The sequence below is a fragment of the Epinephelus lanceolatus genome, chromosome 13 (assembly GCF_041903045.1).
Source record: "Epinephelus lanceolatus isolate andai-2023 chromosome 13, ASM4190304v1, whole genome shotgun sequence".
Classification (NCBI taxonomy): domain Eukaryota; kingdom Metazoa; phylum Chordata; class Actinopteri; order Perciformes; family Serranidae; genus Epinephelus; species Epinephelus lanceolatus.
This window is the reverse complement of record NC_135746.1, coordinates 26,196,650-26,220,868: the sequence shown is the minus strand read 5'-3', so window position 1 is coordinate 26,220,868 and position 24,219 is coordinate 26,196,650. Positions and strand designations below refer to the sequence as shown.

General features: G+C 39.3%; 1 protein-coding gene across 2 annotated transcripts; it reads right to left on the bottom strand.

Moving 5' to 3' along the window:
* Nucleotides 1-2,179: 2,179 nt before the first annotated feature.
* knl1 (kinetochore scaffold 1) lies at nucleotides 2,180-24,101 on the bottom strand. 2 transcript variants are annotated; one of them, XM_033649088.2, is made up of 32 exons: nucleotides 23,861-24,101; nucleotides 22,614-22,648; nucleotides 22,376-22,412; nucleotides 22,212-22,271; nucleotides 21,951-22,033; nucleotides 21,818-21,864; nucleotides 21,708-21,729; nucleotides 21,520-21,560; nucleotides 21,365-21,417; nucleotides 20,407-21,178; nucleotides 19,087-19,139; nucleotides 17,905-18,514; nucleotides 17,411-17,463; nucleotides 16,512-17,157; nucleotides 16,259-16,308; nucleotides 13,455-15,713; nucleotides 10,039-10,168; nucleotides 9,872-9,930; nucleotides 9,684-9,782; nucleotides 9,490-9,605; nucleotides 7,283-7,373; nucleotides 7,069-7,185; nucleotides 6,892-6,979; nucleotides 6,696-6,758; nucleotides 6,556-6,595; nucleotides 6,348-6,452; nucleotides 5,981-6,081; nucleotides 5,820-5,885; nucleotides 5,425-5,534; nucleotides 3,266-3,387; nucleotides 2,776-2,901; nucleotides 2,180-2,572 (listed from the first exon to the last, which is right to left on the bottom strand). In XM_033649088.2, the coding sequence occupies exons 2-32, from the start codon at nucleotides 22,640-22,642 to the stop codon at nucleotides 2,476-2,478; spliced, it is 6,345 nt and encodes a 2,114-aa protein (XP_033504979.2). In that variant the 5' UTR covers nucleotides 22,643-22,648; nucleotides 23,861-24,101; the 3' UTR covers nucleotides 2,180-2,475. The 2 variants fall into 2 exon arrangements, with proteins under 2 accessions (XP_033504979.2, XP_033504980.2); XM_033649089.2 differs by having other exon boundaries at nucleotides 23,974-24,101.
* Between the last annotated feature and the right edge of the window lie 118 nt (nucleotides 24,102-24,219).

Below are 24,219 nucleotides of genomic sequence, written 5' to 3'. Positions count from 1 at the left end.
GAAGGATTACAAGGCCGTCCGCTAGCTTTAAAATGTAGGACATCTTTAGAAAAATGCACCAAGCGCCATGTCTAACTTAATCTGTTTCAAGTTGTCTACCTCTCGTCATGATTGGTATTCTAAAATGCTCCCAAGATGAATCTCAGAGACCATATCAGAAAAGAAAAACGATATTTTTGTTGCATAAAATCAGCTTTTTTCTTTAGTTTTACCTCTATTTTTTTTCCGACTAGAATACTGGGTATTTCAGGCCTCAAAAATCCTTCAAATGAAACAATCTGAGCAGGAAAGAAACCCTGGTTCCAGTGCTCACAGGTCAAATCCACACTGAGGACATTTACTGTGACAAAGGGGACATAGAAGTAGACACACTGCTTTGTTTTAAGAGGTCACAAACCAAAGTGAGCACTGGAGTACATTATGTATTTTACAGGCTCATAGCGCCCTCTAAAGGCTAACCTCAGTACAGCATTTGACACTGAGTGGATTCTGATGTCTCATCTGCAGGTGAAGCTTTAAATGACTGTGTAAATGAGAAAGGTAAAATTTCAGCTGATCTGTGTCGATGTTGCAGTGCCACATGAGCTAAAAAGCGTTTTCTTGGTCTTGTGTTTTGGGTACAGGATTTGGAGTGATGAACAGAAACTCCTTTGAGATGGATACATTAATGGGTAGATAATTCAAGTACCAGATGACGTTTGACGTCTCAGCTGTTCTCATATTTCTTACCAAGCACAAGCAGTGCTAAAATGTAAAAGTATGTTATGTAAAAAAGCTGCAGTCATTTTCACACATTGTTGATTATTTGCTAAATTTCTCGCTGCATTTAAGAAGAAATACTTTAATAATCCCTGTTGGCTCTGTTGTCATACACACACAGACCTGAAATACACACACACATGCACCAACAGGATGTATACATGCATTAAATGGAGATGTCAGAGCGAGTGGAGGCTGCCTTGGACAGGCACCCTGAGCAGTTAGGGGTCCAGTGCCTTGGTCAAGGTCACAGTCCACACTCCATACTTGGGCCGTACAGGGACTTGAACCTGCAACCCTTGGGTTAGTTCCTAACGACTGAACTACTGCCACTCCCAATAAAACTTTAAAAAGTACACTATGCAGGATTTTTCTAAAAAAAAAAAAAAAAAAAACAACAACTACAAAAGTAACCCGTCATTTTCCACTCATGACCTACAATAATGTATTATGTACTCTGTATTTCCTTATTTTATGTGTTCGGGATGTTTATGGGCGTGTACCCTCACGCGCTTAGGTGAGATCAAGACTTACTGCAAAAGGAAACAAGCAGTAGGCATCCAAGAGACACAGCACAGAGAAAAATGCAAATATAGTGAGGAGAAAGAATCTGGGGTCAGCTAACGTTCGCTGGTGAGTGTGTTAACAGTAACTGAAAATTGACCCTTCAATTTTCAGTTACTGACCCGGGGTACGTCATGTATTAATGATACTCGTTACGTGGAGAGGTTGGAAAAAGATATATGTTTCTTCCCTGTTCCAAAACCAAAATCAGACCCTAAAAAGTGTAGGGTTAGCCAAACACCGTTCATCTGCACACACTGCGATGCCACACAGCTGGTTCAATATCAGCAAAGTTTCCCTTTATATTCATTGTCTTGTGTGTCGATCAGCAGTGATGTGGTGGTTCACTTTGACACTGTGATCTGTAGCCTATAGTTCGGCTTTAGCTTCTAACTATCTTTGTCTTTTTAACCTGTTGTTGCTGCTGAGTCAGTTTGACATCCTGGATATATCCTTCAAACAGACTGTATACTGTGGAATCACTGTTTCATTTTTCCAAAAATATGATAATATGTCTTCAGGGAGTGCAGTTAGTTACAGTGTGGGCTCAGCGCTTATTATGACAATTTGTCGGACCACCACAAAGGGGGCAGGGCTTAGTGAAGGGTCAATTCTGCAGAGTAAACCTTTAAATATTTCTGAGAAGTACGTAAAAATCAAAGCCCGTGAGTGAGTGGCAGTAATACCAGTCTCAAAGCCTTTTAGTCACAACACATTGTATTTTGATTTCCCATTCTGCAAACTGATCCTTGTTATTGATGATACATTACTAAAATGGTTTAACCTGCATGTTAATGTGTGCATTAATCATCTTTGAAGACAGAAAGCACATTGAAGCAAACACTGAAGACAGAGGTATTAAACAAAAGCTTTTAATGAATGTACTTTTTTTTTTTTTTTTTTTTTTTTACAGGTTTTCTTTCCAATGTAAACAGTAGAAACGGGCAGCTGCATTATGAGACACAAAATACAGTGAGAAACCATCACTGCTTGCACGCCATGGAAGAAAAATCAGACTGGGAAGCTGTACACTGTATTTTTTTTTGGATCATAGTAAAAGACAGTTAATAAATTTTAAGGTTTTATATTTTTCAACATCTATATTTTACAAGAGTTTAATTACAAATGATTAATCAATCAATATTCCTGCTCTCAACAAAGCAGCTTCTCATGAATCTTTTTGACTATTTTTGTCAGGAGGTTCTTGCCTGGACTGAACGACGCCACAATGTCTTCAATCTGCTGGATCCTGCAAACACATGAAAATATCAAATATAACTGAGTCCAAGGAAACTGCGTGATGTAGCTTAGATATTCCGAGCCACAATATCAATTTGCTCCCTCGACACATTGTCGTTTAAGCGCTTAAGGTGCGTTACCCTCCTCCCAAAAAGCCAAGAGAGCACTACCTGTCATATTTAAAAGTTGTCCTACGATCAGTGTCAAACTTACGTTGTGTTTCCGATCACGTTTTTGAAGCTCTGCACTTGAAGGACATAGAAGTGGTTCATCAAGGTGACAGAGAAGATCACCTCAAACTTGGAGAGTGCCTTGAGACTGCTGAAGACAATGTGCACCCTAAAAGGAGAAAAGGATATTATATGATGGAGATTACTTTGTGTTAACATCAACTTTTTCTCTATTTTTGGAAATATGAAAAATATGTTAACCTATTAAAGAAAAATTTGACGGCTTACATAAATAAATCAATATTCAAAGTGTTTAATTAAAGGCCCATAAGTAACATTTCCTTAAGGCCAATTTACCCCATACCATCATATTATAGTAGTGTGTCTGTGGTTATCATTTTACAATAGAATCTGATGCCACTTGGTCGGCTTTGTAACTTATTGGAACCATGTCCATTCATCTACCTTAAAAAATGATAAATAAATATTGAAAGCTCCATCTTTCATAGGTTTAAATGTGCTTGACGTCTTACTGAGTGTCCACACAGCTGATGTTGACAATATCGAGCGGTAGACTCCCCCACATTTCCAGCCGACGCAGCTCCTCTCCCAGCAGACGACAGCGACCCACCACCAGGCCAATGTCATGCATCAGCTGCACACAAGAGACAAAATGCCTCAAATTAAAGTTTCAGAGTAACTGTGTTAGGATTTTATTTTCATTGTGGCAAGTACACGCATTTGACAGAGAATATGTCAAGATATTCAGTATGAGCTCAGTATCAACTATTCGCATCCTCAGAGTAAAATAAATCATCGGAAAATGGGTCTACTGACATAAAGAGCAACTTTGGTATCTTTAAACGTGGCTCCTATTTTCTCATGTTTTGGTGTGTAAGTGTCTGACAACTTTATGAAAACAATTCCTACAGAGATAATGTTTTTTATTAAACAGTAAGATCCTTATCGTTTAATCAGAAACAGCTCTGAAATCACTATCACCAAACCCACCAGACTCCATTTGAATTAACAGTAATTTTAGTGTGTAAAGAGCCGGCATGTTTTCAGATTTAACAGGGTGAATTAAAGGTTAATTTGAACCAAACCAGAGTTGGTGATTGTTGAAACAGTGGAAAGACAAAACAAGACATTTTTTTGCAAGTTTTACATTTTCTGTTGACTTTGAATCAAGTGTGTTTTACTATGGTAAAATTACTATTTATTTAAATGGAGTCTGGTGGGTTTGGGGACAGTCATTTTGGGGCTGTTTCTGGTCAAACAAAATGGTCTCTCTCTGTGGGGATCTGTTCCATCATGCCTAGGCTCCACGTCGATTTGGAGCCTACGCCATAGCCTAACATGCACCTCCCCAGAATTGTAACTACGCGTCGCTGACACGATTTCCCTCAGGGGAAATGGAGCTTGTATTTACTTGTATTTCACAGATAAGACACAATAAATTGTGAAGACAGTAAAGCCTCCACTAAAATAGCATTTTAAGTCGTGTGTGTGATCTATCCCTCAGGGATTTATACTTTGGGATTTATCCCGGTTTCATATGAGAAGAGGGAAAGATCGCCGGCCGCTAGGCTAATCAATACAATGTAAAACGCCATAGGCTTGTGCTAATAATGTTAGCATGTTGTATTTGTTTAAAAAACGTGTTTAGCAGAGGACAGTTGTTTTGTCAGTGAACCTTGTGAGTTGTAATGGAACCAAACTGTGTGCCATTACCTTTGTTAAATGTTGCCGTTGTCCCTGGTTTTATATGAGAAGAGGAAAAGGTCGCTAGTTGCTAAGCTTATTTATACAATGTAAAATGCCATAGGCTTGTGCTAATAATGCTAGCATGTTGAATTTGTGGGGGAAATGTGTCCAGATTAATACAAGTGTTTCTGTGAATGCTGCGAGTTATAGTGAAGCCAATTTGCGTACTTGTTTTTCAAATTGTCTCTATTAAGCCGTGTTTAATGCGTGTTTTGGGTGTGTTTTGAATCAACTAAATTTAACAGCACTTCACAGAAACCTCTGCTGCTGACGAATGTTTTGGAGGTATACCTGAGTGATACAGACACACCACCGCAGAAGTAAAAATGCTCACAATGGCATAAGTGACGTGCGTAGGCTATGCGCGTAGGGTCTGTGCACAACCATAAATCTCCTTTTACTGGCAAAATCAAGCACTTTTAGTGGACCCACAATGACAGCATATGTCCAGAGTGGTTACATTGCAGTCTTTTTTGCAGCTGTCGGTTGCAGCGCTCTTGCTCAATACTGGACCAATTTAAAAAGTTGTTGTTCCCATTAGTTACTTGACATGAAAACATGGCAAAATAAGGTCCAGGTTGAAAAATAATGAAGTTACCCTTTAAAGACCTGCACTTGTATAGCGCCTTTCTAGTCTTCCTACCACTCCAAGCGCTTTTACACTACGAGTCACATTCACCCATTCACACACATTCATATACTGGTGCCACCTGCTACTCAGTAACCATTCCCGTGCTCTCACTAACCAATGGAACAGCTAGAAGGAGCAATTTGGGGTTGAGGATCATGCCGAAGGATGCTTCAACATGCGGACCCGCTCTACCTCCGAGCCACAGTCGCCCCCATAAATAAGACAAGTATGACATGCAGCTGCACACGTCCAGCTCTAAATCATAGGGGAAAAAAAATCCTCATTCACACCTACCTTTGGAACATGTCTACTCGTTGGATACTTCTCCACCCAGTCAGTTTCTCCCTCGATGTACTGAGTGAGCAGTTTGTGAACGAGGCAGGCGTGGCCCCACGACTTCTCATCTAGTTAGAAAACAAAGTACAGTAGTTACTTATTTCCATTTACAAGAATATGCCCAAGGTTCTGTATCCTCATTATAAAGACCTCACAGTCACTGAGAAACTACCAAAGATCTAAGAAATATTAATTTGACATCTACAATTTTCAGACAGGTGAGATGAGAGCAGACATGAATGGAGACCCATGTTAATCCAAACAAACAATATGCATGTCACAGGCTGACATTTTACAGCAAAGGACCACTCACTATGACATACTACTTATTGAATTTTTTTTTTTTCCCTCACCATCAAGTTGGCGTTTGAATCTGATGTCTGATATTTTTCTTTCAGATTGACCATCAGCATCGTTACCTTCAAAAACAATAAAGAAAATATTTTTCACTGGAAAAAATTGTCTAAAAACAACTTGAGCTTTGCTGTATTTTAACAATGCAAAAAAATCTTACCATTGGGTTTTTCATATACCAGCTGTAGATGCAAGGTCTCGTGGAGGAAGGTGTAGACAGCGCAATTGTCTGTCTTCTCTCCAAACTTCCATTCGTTCACCCTGAAGTAAGAAATGTGCAAAACGGCCTTTACTTTAATATCTTTGTGTACAAAACCAAATTTTATTTATGTATTTAAAAGCCAAGATATATGGCCTTATTTCCTGGCAGTTGAGGAGAGGAATAGATAAAATATACTTTTAAATAGTAAATGAAAGTGGTTCAAGTTTCAGCGTGAGCAGCTCTTTGTAAATGGTGTCCTATGTGTTATGAAAGCAAAACTTAAGGTCTGAAAAACCCATGAAAATTCAGAAAATCAGAAACTGACAAATTCAGCATGCTGATGTGGCTCTCAAGGCTCCTCGTCTCAGCTATCAGCCTGTTCAGTTTATTTGCGTTCTGCTTCTTCTGGATCTCCAGCTCAGATATTTGTCTGTGGCAGGAACAAAGAAAACAATAAGATAGAAAGAAGAAAACATTTTTATATTTACAATATTTAATCATGAAGAATCTGCTTATTACTACTCTTAACTCACTGGTCATTATCCGCCAAAGCTTCTGTGACTTTTTGCATTTCTGTTAAATATAAATAAATTAGTTAAAATATTTAAAAAATGATTTAATTCAAGCACATAAAAGCAAATAAATAAAATAGTTAAGAGGTATTACAGGTTACCTTCCTGAAGTGATTTCAGACCAGGAGTGTCCTCAGAGCCTTTTTCTTCGACTGCAGCAAGCTCTAAAGGAAGGTAAAAAAACAGAGGTGTTACATCAGTTCCATCTTCTGCTCTGCCCGTCCCTTTATCATTCATACAGCAAAGGTGTCACTGTAAACTGAACAGCCACGAGACATTTTCCCACAGTAGCCATACCTGTTTCTACTTCACGAATACAGTCATCCAAGCTTTTTATCATTTCGTCTGCTTCCTCAATTCTTCCTCCCAGCCTCTGCTGCTCCTCCTGAAAAGATGAAACATATCAGTTGCACTCTATGTTCTTAAAAGATCCCTTGATGTTGTAATTCAGTGTTTCTGTATGAAGGCTCTCACCAGATTAGCCTGCACCAGATCTGAGTACAGGACCTCCTTCATTTCATGTGACTGCACTTTGCTCATCTTCCTGAAGAGGTTATTTCTCTCTTTTAGTTTTGCGCCAAACGATTTAAGCTGTGAATTCATAGACACAGTGAGGGTTAGGAATAACGCAATATGCTCTATTGATACTCCTCCTACTGCTACATCCACATGAATATTCTCTTAATACCTCCATCTCTGAAAAATTTCTCACTTCTTCCCACAAAGGTCTATTAACAATCTTCAGTGGTTTGTCAAGGTCCCTCATTCGCTCCTTCAACCTGTATAGGGAACAAAAAACAGTCTTGTGTTTGAGCTTCAGGTGTAACTTTAACACATATGAACATTTTTTAACAGTGTCTACCTAAACCACATCAAATTTTCATGTCTGGCACACCGCAAAATAAGACATACCGCTTTTAACAAGCTCCAAGATTTTAAGGGCACTCAAGTTTTAAGTGGTAAAAGCATTTCCAAGGTGTATTACTGTTGGTGATGCTGTTGCAAAGACAATAACATTGCTTTTCATTTTACTAAGCGCCTAGCAACCGGGCTCTTTTTCGTTTGCTGGGGAGAGTTTCCACAAATACTTTGGTTGTTCCACTGTCTGCCATTTACGCTGCTGGGGATAGTAATTTGGGATGCGCACGATTAGACGTGGTTTTATTCATGTACGAGGTAGCTTAACTGTCATGCAGCCGCCCACCACTAGTGGGTGCTACAGAGCCGTCAGACAGAAGTCCCCCTCCCCGCGGTAATGCTCGAGCAGACTGGAGTTTTAAATCAGCATGGTGGGAAGTACGAGAGATGTCCTCTCACAAAACCAGCACAGTTTGGCAGTACTTTGATCTAAAAAATAAATTCAGCAGCAATTTATCTTTTTTGAGATGTAATATTATTTGTTAACTTTAAGTGAGTTGGAGACAGACAATGTGCAGTGTTTACATTCATACTGCAGGGTGCAAAATGCCTCCTTTCAGCTGAAATTTAATTATAATTTAGATGTTGTTTTATTAACTTTAAAATGAAGTGCTATCATTTCTGTGGGGTAATCTGCACGGTTCAATGTGCCCCACATTTCAGAGGCAATTTATCTATTTTAGATGTTAATTTAGGGGTTAACTTTTGACTGAGTTGCTGTCATGTTCACATTCATACTGCACAGGACAAAGTGTCCGGTCCAGGCTCAGCCCCGAATCTCCTCAAATCCTGGAAATGCCCCTGCGTACACCCGGCCTGCACGGGGTATCTGTAGCCCTTTTTAGATAGGAATTGTGCAAATTTGCAGGAAAGCCCAATCAGTCTTCTTTCAGCATTGGCAGTATAAAAGCAAAATCAGGGAGTGTGGCAAAATGCCGCCTGCCTACTTTTGTTTATACAGAATGCGCCTTTTTCGGGGCAATGGGGGGCGTGAGCAAGTAACAAAACGTGTAGCTCAGCGTGTGAAACAACAATGACATGGGAGGGAAGCCGTGGCTGGTCAGTCCTTTGGCAATTCTCTTTTAAGTCGGCCCGTCCTTCACTGTTCCCATCATCTGACGGTTGATGGCCTCTTCGTTTGCGAGGACAAGGAGGGTGCGCAATTCCTTGTCTCTCCAGTTGCTCATCTTTACAGTGTCTGTCAGGTTTGCGTTTCCCTCTTGCTACTAGCTGCTCGCTAATTCCTGCTATCAGCTGTTTCCTGTTTATCCACCGCCAGTGGCTCGCACGTGCAGCGTCATCAACAGCTCCTTTCACAAGTCTTCAACAGCCCCTCCCATTACGGAAGGCCACCTCGGTCTGTTTAAAGTAAAAGGGTTCCATCAATATGACTACCCTACGAGGTGGAAAATTGGGCACCTTGGATCAACTCGCCAATCCAGCTCTGTTTGTCTAAAAGCTCACAGCTTGCCGGCAAAACGGCCCAACATAGGTGGAAAATCTGGCAGTGTAAAAGGGGCTTTTGGCTGGGTTTGCCTTTTGGCAAAAATGAGTGAGGACAGCAAACATGGAGAGGCTGAAAACAGGCAATTCATCAATTATATACACTGATAAATAGTATTAAAGTTTGTTTATTAACTGGTCCCGGGCCTCGTGTCATTTTGCAAAAGTGGCCTCTGGGCAAAGCAAGTTGAGTTCCTTGTTCTATAGTCTTTACACTGTGCAATGAACATTAACTTCATCATGAGGAGCAAACACTTGTCTATCTCACTTTAAAGGGGTCATACCAGCTGAACATAAGACATGAACACCTCTCATGGAAGAAAGAACACAAATTTATACGGCTGAGACAAACTACTAAAACAGAATAGAATAGACTATATCTCTTTTGTCCACCAGGGTGGAAATTAGTCTTTGTCTATGTGTACACTTTTAATGTAAGTCGTGAATGTATAATGCAATCATAAGCATACATACCCCTCCACCTTCTCTGTGAGGCTCAGGACGTTCTTCTCATACACCATCTGTTTAGGCCAGCTGATGTGCCTGTCCTTCAACAAATCCATTGGTGTGCGATCTGTGTCTGACAAGAGCTGCAAAGACAGAAGAAGTATAAAAAGTTACAACACTACATTTGACTATATATATTCTTATATAGAAAATTAACCTACTCTGCCAGGAAGAACACTTTGCCGTGGATTGTGGATAACAAAGTCTATGTTGAAGAGTTTGAAGAACTCCAACACTGTAATGGTGCCATCATCAAGTTTCTGTGATAAAACATTGAATGCAATAAATAAGTGGCATGAAAAAAATGAATATTTCAAAGATTTATTTATAAAATATGTGAACAATGTACCCTGTATACATCATTGGTGTAGTCCTCAAGCTGGGACTCAAACAGGCTTTGCTTGAAAGCTGAAAAAAGAAATAGGAGTGAATTGAGAATCTAGGGAGTCACAATTATGTCAGGAAAACATCATCAAAAAAGGATCTTAATGATACTTTTGTGAATCCATAACTAACTTGATTCAAATGTGGCTTCACATCTGATGCTGGCAGTGTGACTGTTGTTGGAGTATTCTGTGGTCTGTGTCGTCATGCTTGGAGCTGTAGTGATGTTCCCGTCACACTCCACATCATCAGACGGTAATCCCTGGAAACAAACAAAATAAAGGAGGGAAATAGAAAACAAATGAAGAATCTCCATATTAAGAAACTGTAATATAAAACATGGTAAATTCTCATATTAAAGTCAGTATTCAAGTGAAGAGAGACGAATCACCATTATATAAGAACAACAGTCATGTCATACTCAATCTGCTGTGCTCAGTTTTACTATTAAATAAGAATCCTGTAGGGTTGCAAAGGGTTGGTAAAATTCTGGTAAATCTTTTGGAAATTGGAATAGTTATATACATATAAATCATACCTTTAAATGAACTTACAGTGAACTTATTTGGTAGGGGAAAATACACGTAAAGATAGGGATAAAAAGGTGTGGAGGCCTGAGAGGAAAACTATTTTTAGAGGGGGATGATACGGAATGTTTTTTTGTTGTTGAGAATTTTGTGTCCATCTGCATATTACATGTAAACACAGCCTGAACAAATAACCCCTATATTTCCATTGTATTGTTCTTATTTCCCCTTAATTCTCATTATTTCCTGTTAATTCCCTTGGAAACAATTTTGCAACCCTCATAGAGAAGGGACGTCCCTCTCCTTCCGTTGGACCACCATGGGACTTTATTTAGAAAACAAATATGTAGAGTAATTAATAGAGAGAGACAATTGTTTATCCTATTTGTATTGTGCCATAAATTACATATAGGCTTGTCAATTTAAAAGATAATTATGCAAGTCAACAAAGTCGCAGTTTAATGTTAAATTAAAGTATAAGACTGTGAAAATCCACAATTAAAAAGACTACAGAAGTTGCATAAGTAACGTCACAGCTTTTTCTTGCACTGAAGTTTTATATCAGCATGTAATCACAAGAGCAATGGGGTATTTCGCTTCCCAGCTGATAAAGAGAATAGGAGTCACTGGATAAAACACATCAGGTATGATACCTTTACATTTGTGTGTGGAACGTAGCTTGGCGACATATTTTGCAAGCCGAGAGATTTAGTTCATCAAGTGGTTTTACTCTCAACCGACAACAGACAACTGCTGCTTTCTTGACATGCAAATCTATATTTTAAAATTGACAACAGGGCTTGACGCTAACTTTTTTCCCAAGGAGCACATGTGCTCCTAAGTTGAAAAAGTAAGGAGCGCACAAAAAACTTTAGGGGCACAATGTAAATTGATCAAATAATGTGTTTTCTGTAATAAACGTGATGCAAATAGACATTTACAAGCAAAATTATTTAATGAATTTGTATACAAAATGTACAGAAAGGTAAAATCATCAAGTTTTGAAAAAGTATTGCAATTTAATTTTGTCTTTAATGTTATCTTATATATATATATATATATATATATATATATATATATATATATATATATATATATATATACATACATGTATATGTTATCTTTGCAACATGATTATCTTATATAATGTTATTACTAGGGCCGTAACAGTACATGTATTTGTGTCGAACCATTCGGTACGCGACTTTCGGTTCGGCACGACCCTGTACCGAATTATTGGGTGCAGGATATTATTTTATTTTATTTTGTTTTATTTTAATTCCGTTTTTGCGAGCCGAACCATTTAAAATATCTAGTTCCCCGACGGACATAATTGAGTGACGGACCGAGTCCAACCGTAAATCTCCACTTTCACTTTGTGCAGTGCATTCTCGCATTTTGACAACATGGCAAGTGAGCCTGACGAACCTGAAGACCCACCCGCAAACCTTAAGTCCTCCGTTTGGGAACACTTTGGTTTCAGGGTAAAATACGAAGATGGAAATAAACAAGTGGACAAGACAAAAGCAGTGTGCCAACACTGCAGAACAGCCGTCGGGTATGTACTTGGAAACATGTCTAACATGCTAACGTATCTAAAGCGACACCACCCGAGTCTGAACGTCAACCGGCACGACTAGAAAAAGCAATCTGGTGCAAACTACGATATCGTCGTCGTTTAAAAAGAAAGAGCGTTTCCCTGACCATCGCGCTAAAGAAATAATCAACGCCATTGGAGTTGAGTAAAATTGTTTAAGCTGCACTTTAGATATAAGCATGTTTTGTTTACTGCACTTTAACAAAGTGGGAAAGCTAAGTAAGTTCCTAGTAAAACTGAATCTGAGCAGGCTTTAAAGCTGACCAGCTGCACTATACTTTTAATTTTAATTGAGTAAAACTGTTTAAGCAGAAATCTATATTTATATTTTTCAAACAAAAAATGTGTTAAAAAAACAGCAGGGTTTTATTTTTCACTTTTATATTTCTATTTTCATTCAAACAATGTGAAAAAGCAGGATTTTATATATATTTTTTTCATTCAAAAATTGTGTAAAAAGAGTTAACTGCTGTGGTGGTATGTTTTAATAAGGTTACCAATAGGTAAAAGATATTTAATAGTTGTCTATTTTTTTCATTACTGTACCGAAAAAAACTGAACCGTGACTTGTGTACCGACGTATGTACCGAACCGAGATTTTTGTGTACCGTTACACCCCTAGTTATTACTATCCTAAAACATTCTCCAGGTCCTCTGAAACTCTGCAGGACTTATTTCCACCCTGCCCAGCAGCGGTACCGTGGCGCACGGTCCCTAACTGCGGGGAGAACGGAACAGGCTTCCCCGGAGGTCCGCCGCTTTTCCCGGTCCCTCGTCTCCTCCACACTTTGACTTATTTCCACACTGCCGACAGTGGGACTTATATTCATTGTGCTGACAGTGGCTTGGAAAACCGCCCATAACCGTGTCACACGGGGAAGAGGGAAGGCGGCTGGAGTTCCTCCAACATTTGCGGTTAGATTATCATATTTTTTTATTGACAAAAATATAGGCTGCTTCGGCTGGTTTTTTTTTTATGCGCACATGTGCCCCTAAATATTTTTTACAGTTGACACACGCCTATTTTTAGTCGCAAATGCGAGTGAAACGCTTGCACTGTCGAGCCCTGGACAAAGTTATGTAATTCACATAATTCCAACAGTCAAAAAATTATCCGCCTCTCTCCATTGATGAGGATAACTGCAGCAGACTGGTGAACATGACACTGCTATATACTGATGAAATCAGTGCTGTGGAAATGTACATCAGTCCAAAATTATCATGGTAACAGCTAAACATGGAGGAGTTTTGAGTTTGCGACAGGAAATGAAAACTGGAGCATGTCAGGAAACAGGGAGGTTTCTTACTAAAATATGATGAATATAGTAAAATAAGGAAGATAAGATCAGGCATCTCAAAGCGAGTAAGGTAAAGAAAGACCCAATCCATTATCTAAGAATTCAAAGTACTCAAATTTGACTTACCGTTTCACTGTCAGCGACCATGTCAGTGGATTTTTTCATCCTCTTCTCATTCTCTGTGGTGTTTTCATCCTCTGGCAAAGGTCTCTTTTTTCCATTAACGGCACTATTAAAGCCCTGCTCAAATACATCGTCTTCTAAAAGCTCCTCCTTATTGAACTCCTTTGAAGCACTCACTTCTTCAGTGGCTTTCTGAGGACTCATTATGTCCAGCGTTTCTGACATATCTTCATAGCTACCAAGCTCTTCATCGTAAATATCGCTGACATCGTGGTCAAAGTTGCTTAGGTGATTAGTAACAATAACAGTTACTGTTCTTGTATGTTCCCCCACAGAATTCACCTTCTTTGAATCATCTGACCTGCTTCTTCGGGGGAGTTTTGCCTTAAAGCCTCCCACTGAGAGTCTTGACATAAGTTTTTTAGTCTTTAACTTGAAAGGAGATGCAGTAGAAGAGGGTTGTTCTTCTTGCATAAGACCCTGAGCTTGTGTATTTTCTTGAGTGTTAACCAAACCCACTTCGGGTTCAGGCTCTCTTACAGGTAGAGATTTGGTTTTGTCGTTTGAGGTCTTGTCCATGTCGTGCTCCAGCTGAGGCAAAGATGCTGTGCAGCTGTCCACAGGAACAGCATCGGGAGCTGTATTAATCATGTGGCTCAAACGCCTTAGTTTTGACTGAAGATCAGCTAAACTCACTCGTCGAGACTTCCGCGAAGGCGCCGCATCAACATCATCAACAGCACTGGGTGGACTTTCCATCTTCTGTGATAAAGTTTGATTTTGTGGTTCAGGGTCCCTGGTGTCAGTTTCATCTGAGTCAAGAGAATCCGGAAGGTTTGTGATTTCCACACCGTCAGAGTTGGATGATCCCAGTGCTTCATTTCTCTGTTGTGAATTCGCTCCCGTTTTTGTCAAATGGTCAGAATTAGTGTGCAAGTCCTGTGTGGAAGAAAAGCCTTGAAGAGACCCGTCTGTATATGTTTCTTCCAAAATATGGCCTGTTTGAGCTTCAGTCATATCCATGCTTACATCTTCCTCTGGACCGTCTGTCATCGTTTTATTTACTGGCTTCTCCAGGACAGCTGAAACTAAACCTGGAGCTTCCTTCTCAGTACCCACACCAGGCCTCTGGATTGTAAGTTGGTCCAGGAAGCCATTTGTATGTAGTGTTTCTTGAGGGGACGGTGCGGCAGGAGCCACTGCTGCGATCACAGGATTAGCCAAGGGGCCACTCGTCCTAGACTGGGAGTTTTTAAATCCTAGATCCAAAGCGTTTGCTGATGAAGACCGGGTTCTACGGGGACGATGTGTTCTCTTCGGAGATAAAGGAACATCCATATTTTCATGCGTGGATGAAATGTGAGAATCTTGGTGTGGAAGAGGTGAATCTGATACAGAATCAGTGGCAATGTTTACAGTGAGGCATTGGGTCACATCCATGGCGGCATCAGTTGCAGTGAACCTCACTGTTTTCTCCCCACTAGCAGGTAGATAGCCCACATTTTGATGTGACTGTGGATCGAAACCAGTGGCAATGATTGCAGTGTGACTTCGTGTCACATCCATAGCTGCATCAGTTGCAGTAAACCTCACTGTCTTCTCTCCACTAGCAGGTACAGAGTCAACAGTTTGGTGTGACGGCAGTTGTAAATCAGTGGCAATAATTGCAGTGTGACTTCTTGTCACATCCATGGCTGCATCATTTGCTGTGAACCTCACTGTCTTCTCTCCAAAAGCAGGTAAAAAGTCCACATTTTGGTGCGACTTTGGATCAAAATCGGCAGAAATGATTGCAGTGTGACTTCTTGTCACATCCATGGCTGCATCACTTGCAGAGAATCTGACGGTTTTCTCTCCACAAGCAGGTAAAAAGTCCACATGTGGTTGTGACTGTAGCTGCAAGTCAGTGGCAATAATTGCAGTGTGACTTCTTGTTACATCCATGGCTGCATCATTTGCAGAGAACCTCACTGTCCTCTCTCCAGAAGCAGGTAAAAAGTCCATATTCGGTTGTGACTGTAATTGTAAATCGGTGGCGATGATTGCAGTGTGACTTCTTGTCACATCCATAGCTGCATCATTTGCAGTGAACCTCACTGTCTTCTCTCCAAAAGCAGGTAAAAAATCCACATTTTGGTGTGACTGCAGGTGTAAATCAGTGGCAATGTTGACAGTGTGACTTCGTGTCACATCCATGGCGGCATCGTCAGCAGTAAACCTCACAGTTTTCTCTCTGTAGTCATCCTCAATATCACACTTGACCTGAGTGAGATAAAATAAATATGTCAACCTTAATTGGTCAGCATCCACAAAAACAGTCTGCTTCCCCTTTCTAAAGTAAAGAAACTAGTATGTCCAGAAAGTGTCCAGAATGAAGAGAGCTTGAGAGAGAAATTCACCATGGTTTCTTTCTTACAAAGACACAGCTGACCAATAACTGCATGAAGTGGGTGTGACTGTTGATTTCAGAAAGTTACAGAAATGTTTGGACTATACAGCACTTAAAACTGAATTTATTGTTTTTATTAATGACCGCTGGGTCAGTGGATCAAGACAAAAGCATCAATATATCAATTTATTAAGTTGCTATGGCAGACAATTCCCTATTTACACATCCAGCACATATAGAACAATTCATTTCTATGAACCACCTGTCACACTACACATTTGATCAGTTGTTAATACAAAACATATCACAGCTTCAATGTTGGTTTAAAGATGCAGTATTCAAGCAGGATGTGTAGTGATGCATTAAGAAAATGAATGTGTACAGTAAAAGATCAAATTAAGCAAAGGTTTAAGCTCACCTGTCTTTGCAGCCTCGTCTTTGAGGAGGTGGTCAATGTGGTTTCCATACCTAAATGTGGAGATGGGAAATAAGAAGCAATTCCAACATAAAGACAAACAGCCATTAGACCCCAATTACAATATTTAAAGATTATTAAACTGAATAACATTACAATCTCTTTTCTTTGTTGCCTTGTTGTTAGAGGTCTCACTCATGATTTTTTGGTCTACAGTTCAGTCAAAAAACACTTGGACGGGGTGGCGTTCCCATACCTTTTCGGTTAGATGATCCCAGTGCTTCATTGTGCTGCTGTTGTGAAGTCATCTCTTCTTTCTTCAAACTACTACTCTGGGGATACATGTCTTTTGTGGGGAAAAGACACTGAAGAGGATCATCTGCACCTGTGATTGCTAGAATGCGGCCTGTTTGAGCTTCAGTCATTTCCATGGTTACATCCTCTTCTGGACAGACTGTACCTCCATTCAATGAGTCCCTAATGTTAAAGGACTGCACAGCTGTAGGCTTGACTCCTGCGATCACAGGATTAACACCGGGGCCACTTGGTTTTGAGAGGCTCGTATTAAATAGTGGATCCAACCTGTGTGCTGATGACGGTCTGTTCCTGGGCAGACCAGATGTCTCGACTTCTTGGTTCTTCACAGGACGAACTGAATCGGATACTAAACTACTGGCGATATTTACAGTGAGGCACTGGGTCATATCCATTGCTGCGTCGTTTGCAGTAAACCTCACTGTTTTCTCTCCGCATGTGGGTAAAAGGTCCGAATTTTGTTGCGACTGCAGCTTGAGATGAGTGGCAATGTTTACAGTGTGACTCTGTGTCACATCCATACAGGCATCATCCGCAGTAAACCTCACAGTTTTGTCTCTGCAGTCGTCCTCAGCATCAAACTTGGCCTGAGGGACACAACAAACAACAAAAAAGAAAGTATGCCACAGTTTTCTAAGCAGAAAGATGTAAATTCAATGACTAATAATTTGACAAATTTAGTTCTTTCAGATGAATCAATGTATAATACCACAATAAAGACCAAAAGCAGCTCAAGAAATTTAACTTTTAACATTTTAAACATGCAGCTGCTGTCAAATAATTCATTCTGCAAAACATAGATGCATAAAAATGTTAAAGTAAGTGGATCTGTATGCTCACCGGATTTCTTTGCATGTTTGTCTTCAAGAGTGGCTTTGATGAGGTTTCCAGGCCTTTTATAGGGAGACAGAAAATTGAATAAAAAGCAAATTAGGAAAAGCAATCACACCCAGATACCCCCAATTTAATTAATTTTTTATTAATTCATTCATTCATTATCCATAACCTCTTGTCTTGGAGCCTATCCAAGCTGACAGTGGACTATCACACACAATTTCATTTGTCACATGAAATCATGTAAGGCACAGTTCCAGTGAATAAGGCACTTCTCTAGTTGCCCTTATTCCTAAATATGCTTAAAATATAGGTATTTAAATCATCAGCACTCCCATAACCGAAAAATACAAAATGTTTCTCAGTTGTTAGTTTTAGTTCACACTGTCAATTTCGTCATCTCAATGTCTCATTTTGGTTTCTCTCTTGCTTGATTATTTGGTCTGCGTTTGAGTCAAAATATATAAGTAAAAAATTGTGGAATTCTGTGGTTTCCATACCTGTGCAGTTCTTCTGTCCTGAAGTCTTCTCTTGCTTCTTCTGGCTGTCACCCTGGGAGTACATGTCTTGCGTGGGAAAAAGAAACTGGAAAGGATCATCCGAGCCAGCAAGTGCTGTAATGCGGCCTGTCTGAGCTTCGGTCATATCCATGCTCACGTCATTTTCAGGACAGACTGTCCCTACATTTAATGATCCTCCAAAGCTCCTTGATTTATTTTGTGCACGCTTTTCTTCACCATCACTGTTAACCTGGGACAGGGAGCTGTTTGTGTTGACAGCTTCCTGAGAGGACGATGCAGGAGGAGGAGGATTACCACTGGAGGCACTTGGCTTAAAGAGAGCTGAAAGGAAGTTTTGAAATTCTGGATCCACATGAGCTGACGAGCCAGGGGCACCACAAGTCTCACGTTTTCTTTCCTGAAGCATTGTTGCAGATGAAGCTTTGTCCCTTTTTTCACGAGTGGGAAAAATGTCCACGTTTTGGTTTGGAGGAGCTACTGAACCACTGGAAATGTTCACTGTGTGACACTGAGTCATATCCATAAACTCGTCACCTGCTGTGAACATTATGGTTTTCTCTCTGCATTCGTCTTTTGCATCAAAGTTGACCTGAAGAAGAAAAAAAAGACATTAGAGTTTTGTTTTTTGTTTTTTTTTTAAATCTACTTAAACTGAGTTTTTCCAAAATCCAGTGGTGGAAGGACTCAGAAATTTAGCTTTAGTAAAAAAACAGCAGAACAGTAGAAGTTCAGAATAACATGTTACATATTACTAGATGATAATCTATGATTCATTAATGTGTATATTAATGTTGTAGCTGATAAAAGTGGAGCCATCTTAATTACTTAATATACTGCTGGATATCTTAATCTATAATGATACATCATAATTTATCAGTTGATTTATACTTTGTAGTAATAATAATAATAATAATAATAATAATAATAATGGGAATCTGAAACTAGTCACAGTTGTGGAGAAATAAGCTTTGAAATGTGCTGGAGTAGAAGTATAAAGCAACATAAAATGGAATCAGTCAAGTAAAGTACCTCAAAATTGTACCTTCAGAACAGTACTTGAGTACTTACCTTCCATCGCTGCCCAAAACCCAGCTAATTATTTTACATACATGCTGTACTTTCAACATCAACACTATGAAGAATCATTCTCACAAAACTCACCTTGTGTTTTTGAAGAGAGGCATGTAGAGGAGGATTCTTCAATGATGTCATATCTAAATTTGGAAATACAGTAGTTGTGAAGTTGTGAAATACTACCAAGTTCCCCAAATCACACAAAATGCCATGTAATAAAGCAGTGGTTCCCAACTGGTCAGACCACAGGGTCCACAATTCTCCTTTGTCATTAATTCAAGATCCACAGAGTTTGATATATTCACGGCCACATAATCCAGCTAGTTTGCCATCTCTGTAAAATAGCTATCTGTTATTCACTCACTCTACAGCAAGAAACAGCACTTCAAAATAGAAACTGTGGCAGAAATTCCCTGTTCTTCAAAATAAAGTGGTTTTTTTTTTTACACACTTTTGCGAGTCACTTGCGGCCCATTCAGAATGGACTTGTGACCCACTTTCTTTCCTCGACCCATCAGTTGGGAACCACCATATTATTTTGGATTCTTTGAAGTGGGGTTATATAAGGTACTTTTCCATAGTCAGTGTATTACCACAGCAGAAGGTGGGCACCACGCCTCAAGTTTGGAGAAAAAGAGGAGTACTGCCACGGAAGCTTATTTAGTGATGTACTGCTGTGGATGGGAGCAGCAGCAAAATGTATGTTAACCATCAACAAAAACAAGATCAGTTTAAAAATCCAGTGTGTAGGATTTAGGGGGATATATTGGCAGAAAGTGTTAGTTATGTTTTATTTCGTGTTTCATCACCTGAAAACAAGAATTGTTGTATTTTCATTACCTTGGAATGAGCTGTTTATATCTACATAAGCAGCAGGTCCTCGCCCAGAGTCCACCATGTTGTTTCTACAATAGCCCAGAACGGACAAACCAAATACTCTTGGCCTTCTAGACAGGGTCATTTGTGTTGTTGCGTCAGCCACCGTAGTTCTCCTACACCCTTGGCACTCGGGAGAAGCTTCATGTGGTTGCAATGTGTACCCTCATCACTAGATGCCACTAAATCCTACACACCAGACCTTGCCACAAAACTCCTTTGAGAAAAACAGTAATTTTACCTCAAAGAACACAGGAACTGCTGGTCTACTGTTGCTTCGAATGGTTAGTTTGTTTGTTTTATTGCGTGACTTCTGTGTTTTAAAGAATTACTTTGGATTTTCGTTACAAAATAACACAATCAACTGCCATCTATTGTAGGTATAAGGTAACACACTGACTATGAATAAGGACCTCTTACAACCCCACATCAAAAAATATGAACCATTCCTTTAACTCAAAGCAAAAAGTACATTAGCATTGAAACATTTAATCCATTAATTAATTAGAAAGTCGATAGAACATTTAATACCTTTAGGGTTGAATGATGCCGGTGTTTTACCACTCTGCTGTTGTTTGGTCTTCTCTGCTGTCTGTGGCACTCTGTTGTCAAGGTGGGAGCGCATTTTTTGTGTGGGAATGAGACACTGAAAGACGTCATCGTCATCATCATCATCATCATCAGTCAACCCCAGGATGCGTCCTGTATGAGCTTCAGTCATATCCATGCTTACGTTGTCTTTTGAACAGAGTGCACTTCCATAAGATAATTCACCAATCTTCCTGGATGTATTTAATGACTTCTCCATCACAGCTGAAACAGAAGTTGGAGCCTGATTTTCTTTATCCACGACAGCCCTCTGTGTTTTATTCTGGGCCAGGGAGCAGCTTGTTTCTTCAGAGGACAGCCCAGCAGGAGGCGTCATCCTGGTGATCACAGGGTTAACACTGGGGCCACTTGGTTTAGAGAGACTTGCGAGGAAGTTTTCAAACCCAGGATCGAAAGAAGGCACAGATGAGGAAATGTTTATTTTCTCTACGCTTAAATCCATGTTTCTGCTGGTGGGTAGTGATACTGACCCACCACTCGGAATCTTATCAATGCAGCCATCATTCGCAGTGAACATCACTGTCTTCTCTCCTCTAGTGGGTAAAGCATCATAGTTATGGAGGGAAATATCTGCAAGTAATTCTGCATCATTGGCAATGTTTATAGTGTGGCTGTGGGTCATGTCCATGAATGCATCATCTGTGGAAAACATCACTGTTCTCTCTCCAAAGTCAGCCCCAGTATCAAAGGTGACCTGATGAAGATAAGTAGCTTCATGTCAATGAACAGTCACTTGTTATCAAGTTTTACATGAAAATCTCTGATGGCCATTATTATAAAGCATTATAATAATACAAAAAAAATAAATAAATAAGCATAGCAATTCAACCATTTTGTGACTGTGACAGTGGTAAGAAACACAACAGCACTTGAAGCTCACCTTATCCCTTTGTTGAGAAGCATGTAGAGGCGCATTCAACAGGGTTTCCATTCCTAAATTTGAAGAATTTAATTTAGATAGTCATCTTAAAACTCTAACAGTAATAAGAGCATGTTTAAATAGTTGTTTTATGTTAAAAAATAGAATATCTTTACCAGTAATTTGTTGTATCCCATCAGTGACCGCCACCTGGACCCTTTTAAACATTCAATAGGTATGTTGTTAATAAAGAAAATTTCGACTGGTTTGGTGAGACTGTAAATCAAATATTAGCATCTAAAATCAACAGTTTTGTCCTTACTAGCAAGGTTAACAGCTGAAATTGTAGATGAAGTCACCTTACCTATTTTGTGTGGCTGCTACTGCTGTGAAATCACAAAGGAGAAATATTACAAGGCTGCTCAAAGTAATGAAAATGAAAGTAACATTCCCATACATACATTACATACTTACTTGTTGTCATTAAGTCTTGTAAAGGACTTCGGGCATTTTTTACATCCCTGTAAAGATAAAATACAAATTAGTGTTGAAACGCTGTGTCCTTGTGTGAAATTAAGCCTAACTCTTTCTTAAAGCAGTGTCTCACTTTGTAAACACGAGAACATCGTCGGCAGGGGCAAAACTGACTCTTCTTGAAATCCTCTTTTCCACTGGTTTGACACACTCCACCTTAGAGAAAATAAAAGTAAAATATACAACCATAAACAAAGTTATTACCACTCCATTTTATCCTTGTTGGGATGAGAATTTATACTTATAAATATCATTTACAGTTGGAGTGTAACTTTAATTACTCCAATTTTATATACAAACACTCAGGCAAAGTTTTTTCAAGCAATCCAGTTACCACATTTTCCTGTTGCTCGGGGTCAGGGAATCTGATTGATTTCCGAGGTGCCTTTAAAATCTTAAAAAAGAGAAATGGCAGACGTTATGGTTAAGGTGAATGATTTGTTCACAAAACACTAAAAGTATAAATACTTTGTCCATAAAATGAATTGTAGCACTGACTGAAGAAATGCGGCGCTTGGAGAATCCACTGCCTTCACTGCAACACAGAACATTAAACAGTATTCAGATCTGGTGTATGTGAATGTAGGGTGTTCATTAATGTGAATACTGTCATATGACAAATAAATGATAATGCCAGGTCTAAAGAAGGCCTTTAGGTAATGTGTAGTCTGTTGTCTGAGGTTCAGGCACAAAGCACACATGCATGTTTTCTCACAGTAACATAATTTTCACTCACTCATTCCTGGCAGGATCCAGAGGCTCCATTTTCAGCTGTGAACAAAGGAATACAGTGCAGTATATTATTAAAGCTAAGTTGCTAAGACATGGTATTTTCAGTTACATACATGCAACATTTGCCTGACTTATCTTTATCTCTAACTAAAGCATTAGCATATAGTTTTGATGGATTAGCAGGTGGGGCTGCAACGATTAGTCGACTAATCAATGACTAATCAACTATTACAAATAACCGGTGACTATTTTAGTAGTCAACTTATCGGTTTGAGTCATAGAAAAGTACTATAAAAGTACCCCACAAGTACTTATTGCAGCTTCTTACGTTCAAATATTGGCAGCTTTACACACTCTCCCATGACGGTGAACTAAAACTCTTTGGCTTGAGTATGAAACAAGACAACAGATGACATATGTTTGGGTTTGGGAGAGACAGACCAATATTTTTCAACATTTTAACACATTTTTCAATAAAATGATCAGTCGACTAATCGAAGAAATAATCGACAGATTAGTCGACAATGAAAATAATCGTTAGTTGCAGCCCTATTAGCAGGCAGATTAGGTGCAGTGTGTCAATTTGACAAAAACTGTTCTTCAGCAGCCATGATAAGCCTACTATGTGATAACTGTGCAAAATGAAATGACATTTATGGCATGCAAATAGCCACTGAACACAAACTAACGTTACATGCATTTCTGCAAAACGATTTAGGGTTTTAACTTCATCATAATAACGTTACACCATTCACTGCGGGGTAATCTAGTTTGGAAAATAATACTGCGGTCAATAATTGATGCAACTGACACAGGGCTGAAATTATCAGCTAAACAGTGCGAAGTTAGTTGGATATTGATATTCCCTTTAAAGTCTAACTATACGTTTGATATGTTAACGAGGTTTTTTGAAATCTTGCACCGACATTTTGATAGAGGAGGGGTCTCAAACTGATCCATAACAGGGCCCGATGCGTCAAAATCCGTCAATATTTATGTTCTGCATTATATCAAATATGTCACGTTAGCTGTCAACAAAACACCATTTCCCCCAAATCCTTAATGGGTTCGCATTTCTCTTCATTTATTACAGAGAACAAACGGATGATTACCGACCTTGCTAGCAAACGCTATAAAGTATACATTGTAACGTTTGTGCACTCTAAAAGCTAACGTTCGTAACGTTACTAGCTGGCCATTCAAAATGTTAGCAAAAACAATTGTACACTAAAGATACATTACAGCGCATACCTTGTAGTTGTTGTGAGCCAGTTCCTCGTGTTTTGAAAAAGTTTCGTTTTTCTTATAGCTTTTTAACTCACTTTAAATCGTTTTCATGTCGCCTATTTTTAGCTGCAGCTTACCTCAACGAGCCTCGCTCATGCTAACGTCTTCAGTTTTGAATTTAGCCGCCTTCGCGCATGTGCAGTGCACCTTTTATATGGGTTCGTCAGCTTTCTCGATTTCGACGCTTTGGTTTTAGCTGTAAAGTTAAATAAACAGATATATTAGAAAACACACGACGTCTGATCCGAAATAACTAAGAAATACAAACTAGCTGAAGACCAGAAATAGCAAAAAAGTAGTTTTCTTTGTACCGGAAATAACGT